Raw genomic sequence first — 8,394 nt, forward strand, 5'->3', positions numbered from 1 at the left:
CCTAGCTAGTGAAGCTAGCTTAGCAGTGCTGTTAGAGGAACTAGAGGGCATGAAATGAGATCTCATAGGGCTTAGTGAGGTTAGGAGCCCGAATGAGGAATATACTGTACTGAAGGATGGGCATGTACTATGTTATCGAGGCTTACCAGAGAGGCGACAACTAGGAGTAGTTTCCTTGTCAATAAGTATATAGCGGGTAATATAGATGAATTTTATAGTATTAATGAGAGGGTTGCAGGCATAGTAATTAGGCTTAATAAGCGGTATAAACTGAAGGTTGTACAGGCTTATGCACCTACATGTAGTTATGATGACCAGGCAGTTGAAAGCTTCTATGCGGATGTAGAATCGGCAATGCGAAAAGTAAAGACGCAGTATACTGTACTAATGGGCGATTTCAATTCCAAGGTAGGGAAAAAACAGGCAGGAGACAAGGCAGTAGGTGACTATGGCATTGGTTCTAGGAATAGCAGGGGGGAGTTACTAGTTGAGTTTGCAGAGCGCAATAACTTACGAATCTTGAATACCTTCTTCAGCAAACGGAAGAACCGAAAATGGACATGGAAAAGTCCTAACGGAGAGACTAAAAATGAAATCGACTTCATAATGTGTTCAACCCCCGCCATTATGCAAGATGTAGAGGTAATCGGGAAAGTGCAATGCAGTGACCACAGGATGGTGAGGTCCCGAATTAGCCTAAATCTGAAAAAGGAACGCAACAGATTAGTAAGAAAGAAACCCATAAACGAATTAGCGGTGAGGGGGAGGGCAGAAGAGTTCAGGATCTCGCTACAGAATAGGTTTTCAGCTCTAACTGAGGATGGCGACATTATCCTAGAGGCAAGGAACAATAATTTCAGAGATATCATTACTGAGTGCGCGGTAGAAGTAGGCGGTAGGATAGTTAGAAAGGATACCGGCAAGCTGTCTAAGGAGACGAAAGATTTGATTAAGAAACGCCAGAGTATGAAAGCTTCCAATCCAACAGACCAGATTGAATTGGCCGAGATATCAAAGCTAATCAATAAGCGCAAGGTGGCCGATATAAGGAAGTATAAGATGGAGAAAATTGAGCATGCTGTAAAAAACGGGGGAAGCCTTAAAGCGGTAAAGAAGAAATTGGGCATAGGCAAAAACCAGATGTATGCGATAAGGGACAAGGCGGGCAACGTCATCACTAATATGGAAAAGATAGTCAAAGTAGCCGAGGAGTTCTATACAGATCTCTACAGTAGCCAAAGTAGTCAAGACCGTAATGAGATTGGCGGTAGGGAAAAACAGTCAGACGTTCCATCAGTGACGAAGGACGAGGTCAAGAAAGCACTAGAAACTATGAAAAGGGGGAAATCAGCTGGAGAGGATCAGATAACTACAGATTTGCTGAAGGACGGGGGGGGATATCGTGCTAGAAAAACTGGCCACCCTGTATACGCAGTGTCTGGTGTCATCGACCATACCGGAACAATGGAAGAATGCAAACATTACCCTCATTCACAAGAAAGGGGACTCTAAGGACCTTAAAAACTACAGACCAATCAGCTTACTGTCTGTTACGTATAAGGTATTTACTAAGGTAATCGCTAATAGAATCACGACAACCTTAGACTGCAATCAAGCAAAGGATCAAGCAGGGTTTCGGAAAGGGTACTCTACTATCGATCATATCCATACCATCAATCAGGTGATAGAAAAATGCTCGGAATATAACCAGCCCTTATACATAGCATTCATTGATTACGAAAAAGCATTTGACTCAGTTGAAACCTCGGCGGTAGGCATTGCGAAATCAGGGGGTAGACGAGCCGTACGTGAAAGTGCTGGAAGATATATATAGTGGCTGCACAGCAACCATAGTTCTGCATAAAGAAAGTAACAAAATTCCCATAAAGAAAGGTGTTAGGCAAGGAGACACAATCTCCCCAGTACTATTCACAGCTTGTTTAGAGGAAGTATTCAGAGACTTGGAATGGGAGCAGTTAGGGATAAGGGTAGATGGAGAATACCTCAGTAATCTGCGATTTGCTGATGACATTGCCTTACTAAGCAACTCGGGGGATGAACTGCAAATAATGATCGACGACTTAGACAGGAAAAGTAGAAAGGTAGGCTTGAAAATCAATATGCAGAAGACTAAGGTAATGTTCAACAGCCTCGGGAAGGAACAGCAGTTTACATTAGGTAGCGAAATACTGGAAGTAGTAGGCGAATATGTCTACTTAGGACAGGTAGTAACCGCAGATCCGGACCACGAAAAGGAAATAACAAGAAGAATACGATTGGGATTGAGCGCATTTGGCAAGCACTCGCAGATTATGACTAGCAGCTTACCGGTATCGCTCAAGAGGAAAGTATACAACAGTTGCATCTTGCCTGTACTCACCTATGGGGCTGAAACGTGGAGGCTAACCAAGAGAGTTCTAGTTAGGTTGAGGACAACCCGGAGGGCTATGGAACGAAAAATGGTAGGGGTAACATTAAGAGATAGAAAGCGTGCAGAGTGGGTCAGAGAAATAACTCAAGTTACCGACATTCTAGTAGAAATTAAGAAGAAGAAATGGAAATGGGCAGGACATGTAGTGCGAAGAGAGGATAACCGATGGTCGCTGAGGGTAACAAACTGGATTCCAAGGGAAGGAAAGCGTAGCAGCGGACGGCAGAAAGTTAGGTGGGCGGATGAGATTAAGAAGTTCGCACGGGTCAAGTGGATGCAGCTAGCACAGAACCGGGTTAAGTGGAGAAATATGGGAGAGGCCTTCGCCCTGCAGTGGGTATAATCGGGCTGATGATGATGATGATGATGATGATGATGATGTTTCGTGCGGTGATAAAACGTGACATAAAATCATAGTGTACGAACATGGGTTCAGTCAAGGGCTTAGATATATAAACATGAATTGATGGTATACCGCTATAAGAATTAGCCGCGGACAGTCTATTCAAGTTCATGAAAAGAACTAAGTCTCACTCTGACTTTACAGCAAGACACGACAACTTGACCAGGCCATGTATCCTATAATCCGATTGATGTCGCTTTGAACTCGGCCGTACATGACACATTGTCAGAAGAGTGCGCCTTTATTTCAGTGCTTTTTATTCTAGGGCGGTCTGAGGGGCGTTGTATGGACTGACTGCGCACAGGCTGGAATAGTGCTGCTGGCACCAGCGACTATTATGGTGAAGATTGCTTACGATGCCCAGACGAAGGACGTGAACCTGCGACCTTTCAGTGATTTTCCTGTGAAGACCTTCATGTGGGAGTATGACATTGTTTCTTCACAAAGCAGTCATCGCAATGCCAAGTATCGCTTTTTAACCCACAATGATGGAAACGTGTATTCTTACATTGCAGAGACAGCTTAGACTTTACAAAGGATGAAAATGTCTGGGCCTGTCTCATCGGTTTATCCACCATGTATGTATACAGAGGAGGTGCTGATCAAATGATTGTGCAAAGATTTCTGGCGTCAAGAAACCTCCAGGAAGCACAAAGGTATGTCCCGTAAACTTATTCAGTGATTCCTTCACGCATTATTATTTTTCAGTTCATGCTTTAATATGATTTCGGACCTTTAAGGACAACTGCTGGAAAGAAGAGAATTTTCGGGCCTAGTTTAAGAATGTAAATACACCATTCCAAACTATAATGCCGCCAGAGAGAACAAAATCAAGTGTCAGTAATTTTCATTGTAGCAGCAATCTTCACTGAGTTCGTAAGATGGTGCACTTGGAGTAGCTTTAATAGTCCTCCTACTTAAGATCGGTCAAATATTACCCAACGAGAAAGAGTGGATTTGCGCGAGGTAAAAGATGTATAATTTGATGTAATCAGTGGCATGCGCCTTCCAAACATTTGCGTTACGCGTGTACAGGATGTCATAAATCCTCGGCTCATACTTACGCAGGACGGCAAAAGTTGGAACGATGCTTGTGCTCATTTACTACGGGATCGCATCCAGCCTTGGTGTGGCACTCATCTACTGGTTCCGCGATTGCGATCCGTTATTGACGGGCGCCATCAGTTCATACGATCAGGTGAAGCGGTTCTACAATATCTTAGAAAATAAGCTACTGATATGTTTGTTTTGCTTTTTTTTGCTATATTTTTCAGATTGTTCCTTATTATGTAAAGAAGAACCTTAAAGAATTTCCTTGCTTCTCAGGATTGTTTCTTGCGGGAGTCGTCAGTGCTGCGACAAGGTAGGTATATTAGAAGGTGGTACAGACTGGATTATCGGACATACTGAAAGGCATACCCGGAAATTCCGGAGAAGCGCATTTTTATAACACAAAGTTGTTTATGAATGCTGTTTCTTTCTTTTTTTTTTTTCATGCTGTAAGATTGCACTATAATATTCATAATTATCATGCCCAGATACGCCCTTGGAACTCTTGTAATTTTCTTGTATTCATTGCCAGAACCCACTCCGTTAGTGAAGTCCACTTATAGCGATATTGAAAACACCTAAAGATCCGATAGTTATAACCGATTATCGTTATATCCGGACCGGTAAAAAAAAAAAAGCACACCCACGTATTTTTTCATGCATGTAGGCTTGCCCACTTACGATGAGTAAATCGGTTTGAACAACACTAATCATCGTAAAGAGCACTAAACACTTTATTACAGGATACATCAATAGCCATAAAATAACTTAAGCAGACTTAAAGAAGTCGGAAATTCGCGCTCGTTTGAGCAGCAGCTGAAGCTTGACAATCGCTGTGACCATCGCTTCCAGTACCGTGTAAGCTGGCGGCAGTCCTTTTTGCGTGCACGAAACCGATTAGCGACTGGATGAACTGAAGGACATCCCCAGCCTTGATGATCGTTAAACTTGTACAGTGCGAATGTCCATATTTTTACGCGAGGCTTCCAACCTTCAAACCTTGCCAAAAATCCCGATGAATCCTCCGTTTCATCTCGTGAGCTATCATGCCATCTTCCACGGACGCAGAATCGGCGATGGCGATGATGATGCGGCCGCAGCAGCACCCTTTGCGCGACTGCGATGATGATAGTGCTCATTTGCTTCTGTTTTCGCTGCATATGTCGAGTTTTCACGTCATTGTCTTCTTAATATTGTATATTTTGTTCAATATTCAATCAAACTTTCGTGGTAAACACCTACCGGGCGGCGATAAAGCTTTCGTTGTATCCGATGTACCGCCGATAATCGATCGTTATATCTGGTTTATTTTTACATAGGGGCAATGGGAAAAATGATAAATCTCAAGAATTTGATCGTTATAAACGATATATCACTATATCTGGTATCTTTATAAGTGGACTGCACTTATATGCTGTTTCTTTGAAGCACGACATTTTCATGCGTATATTTGCAGCAGTATCTATAATTTTCAAAGTTGCTAAGGTTTAAAAGTGACGACCAAGAAAGCTGGACGTGAACCGGCGCGAAGACGGGACGAATTAAAAGAGTCATCGTTCGTTTTCGCCTCCTATTTCTCATTTCTTCGTGCTGTTTCTATTAAGGAGGTAAATTAGTGTCAATGTTACGATTACGAAAACCTGGCTGGGAGTGGTTGGGAATAACTGCGAGTGGTCGTCGTGCAAAGTACTAAAACACTTGGAAGGTTTGACGTCGAGCAGGCCAAAAACAGACAGTGAAATTGACGGGGGAACACATGATCCTGGTAGAAAAAAGCGTTGTAACAAGCTGGCTGCTGTTTTTCCGCGCTTTCAAGTCGCAAACCATGAATTACCAAAGAATAAAAACGGGAAGTCGACACATAAAGGCTAGCGAGAGAGATAACTTCGATGTTAAGGGTACGTTGATGTGTACACATAATGACCTCATAAAATGTATCAAGCATTTTCTTGCGTATTTTTTAACCTCTATATAGGGAAGTCACTGTCCTTGCCTCTTAGTGGCAAGAGAAAATGGTTTAAACCTGATTGTACTGGGGGCAGTGGTTGCAATAGTTAATTGCTGCAAAAAAGGAAACTTGTTATATAGAGGTCTGCAAAATGTTAAAAAACGGTAACGCCTGAAAGGATAATAGACTACAACTTTAAGTTCGCTTGAAAACGGGAAAGCATTTCTAACTGCGGAAGCTGTGTATAGGTGGGATGAAGTGCCACGCAGAGCACCCAATATTTATCTGGCATAGGCGGGATGTGTAAGTTCTGGGAAACATCGCGGGTAGTTCGGCTTCCAGGTTTGCATGTATAAATTATACGCAAAGATTTGCTACGGCTTCACTATTTTTGCTCCGTCATATACACTACCAAAGCATTACTTGAACCAGTCGTCATAGTGGAGGCAATAGCAGTAATGTTCCTTAAAGAAACGATTGTTCAAAACAAGTGGGAGTAGCCAATAGCGTAAAAATATTTTCTGCTTCAAAGGTGACAGAAAGACTGAAATTCTCTCTAGGAATTTACTTCTTGATAATAAATTGAACAAGCGCAGCTGTAGCATGCTTTGTGCAGACATGTCATCTGTAGCGCTCCGCGTAAGTCCTTTACCACATTTTGAGCCCGTCCTTCACCAATGCGGCGAAATTGGGTGCATATAGTTGAACCGGTCAGCTGCTTGAGTAGTCTAACGGTGTACGAGCGGAAGTAGATCCTTGTTTTGACGTAGGCTCGGACGCGACCGTTGCGCCCAATGAGCGTCTGCATCTTCTTAAAGGTGGCACCAAAGCCAACCGCAACAAACCCAGGAAACAGGCGATCAACAGCTGCACTGTAAGAAAAAAAAGAAAGGCTGGGCGGAAGTTGACTCTTTTTATTTCAGTCAATATCCTTCTGCTGAGCCACGATGAACGAACATATCAACGACACCTGTTGCAGTGTTTTGCTGTAGCTATGGACGTTAAACAATACAAATTTATAAACGCACCCAAAGCAGTGAGGTTGACTTGAAAGGCAAATGAGTCCTCATGTGTTACTGCTTAGCGTAAAACAGATGAGAGTAAAGCTTGCCAAATGTTAAAACCTTGCATTTCAACTTCATTTCGATTTCAACTTACGCAGAACACACACCAAATATCAGCGAACCGCCGCGGTGGCGCAGTGGTTAGGGCACTCGACTACTGTGGCCAAGGATGCGGGATTGAATCCCGGCCTCGGCGGCCCCTTTTTGATCGTGGCAAAAAACAATGTGCCCGTATGCTATGCGATGTCAGTGCACGTTAAGGAACTCGAGGTGGTTGAAATTTGCGCCGTCCTCCACTACGGTATCTCTCATAGCCTGAGTCGCTTTGGGACGTCAACTTTCACAAACCAAAGCAACCAAACCAAACTAAACCAAATATATGCAACTGGATGGCATGTTATTTGAGGAAGGCCTTCTGGGTGAGGGTGATATTGACCTTGGTTCGGAAAAACAAATGTGTGGTTCGTATATTTGTATTGTGCATTCATTTACTGATCACAAATCATCCTGTTTGCAGTGCGAACGAAAAAAAAAAGGAATGCTGATGTTTTCCTTCACAAGGGAGGTTGACTTCAGCACTTGTGTACTCCCCCCTGCCCCTTCTCCATTACCGTTTTCTTTGCCCTGATATGTGCGGCGAGGTGCTTAAACACTTGTTTTCAGCACGCAACAAAAGTAAAGTGCCGGGGAAAACTAATTTTGAATGTCAATTTTAATAAGTGATCCGCATGAAGTTAAGTACGCCTCTGTATGAAGATGCAGCCATTAATCCCCCAATACTACATATCGTTACAGCACTATATCGTCTCTGATCAACTCTCAAGCGGCTGTCATTTACGTGGACGTCGTAGCGAGATTTTTCAACGTGGATGAAAAGCATTCTGCTACAGTTACAAAAGGAATAGGTAAGGTTGTGAGCTAGGCTTCATTCTTAGGCATGTATTGCATGATGATTATTTTACAGACGGGATGTCTTTTGGTCGTTTAGGAGAATGATTGTTGATAGCACTCTAAAAATCCCGACGCCAATGACCGTCAGAAGTTCCGTAGGAAGTTTATTAAGTTTTCTCTTCTTTGCAACAGGCTTATTGTTAAATGATGGAGTTGAAGGACATCACACCCAAACGAACGGTTGCAATATTCCTCGATGCAGTACCTATCAGTGGCGATGCACTTTCACCACAGGTGCATTAACTTCTGCATCACGTTGCCTCATATACCTTCTGTATCTGTTTTGTAACTCGGTTAAAATTCCCAATACAAATTCACACTCAAAAAAAAAAAAAAGGAGGGACAGCCGATGGTTAGTTTATTAAATGTGCCCGGAACTTTGCGCATAATCCCATTTGCAGTGTAGTGGTGACTAGGTACGTGATTCCTCGCCAGCTACCCTTATAAAATCTTGTCCCTCAACATATCCACATTTAAAACATTTTTGTCGTGGTCAACAGGTTTTATTTCACCAGGTAAATTATTATAGTTACAAAAAAAAAATGCA

At 42.8% G+C, this 8,394-nt stretch overlaps 1 protein-coding gene across 1 annotated transcript in view; it reads left to right on the top strand.

Annotated features, from left to right (window-relative positions):
- Positions 1 to 7,818, top strand: part of LOC146172403 (putative sodium-dependent multivitamin transporter) — a 34,420-nt gene extending 26,602 nt beyond the window's left edge. The window contains exons 6-10 of the mRNA XM_084585766.1: positions 3,100 to 3,257; positions 3,350 to 3,490; positions 3,903 to 4,032; positions 4,109 to 4,197; positions 7,692 to 7,818. Coding sequence (XP_084441892.1) covers positions 3,100 to 3,257; positions 3,350 to 3,490; positions 3,903 to 4,032; positions 4,109 to 4,197; positions 7,692 to 7,818 — 645 coding nt within the window. The remainder of the gene's footprint in view (positions 1 to 3,099; positions 3,258 to 3,349; positions 3,491 to 3,902; positions 4,033 to 4,108; positions 4,198 to 7,691) is intronic.
- Positions 7,819 to 8,394: the final 576 nt, after the last annotated feature.

The sequence above is a fragment of the Amblyomma maculatum genome, unplaced genomic scaffold, assembly GCF_055883805.1.
Source record: "Amblyomma maculatum isolate TAMU_Amacu unplaced genomic scaffold, ASM5588380v1 scaffold_13, whole genome shotgun sequence".
Classification (NCBI taxonomy): domain Eukaryota; kingdom Metazoa; phylum Arthropoda; class Arachnida; order Ixodida; family Ixodidae; genus Amblyomma; species Amblyomma maculatum.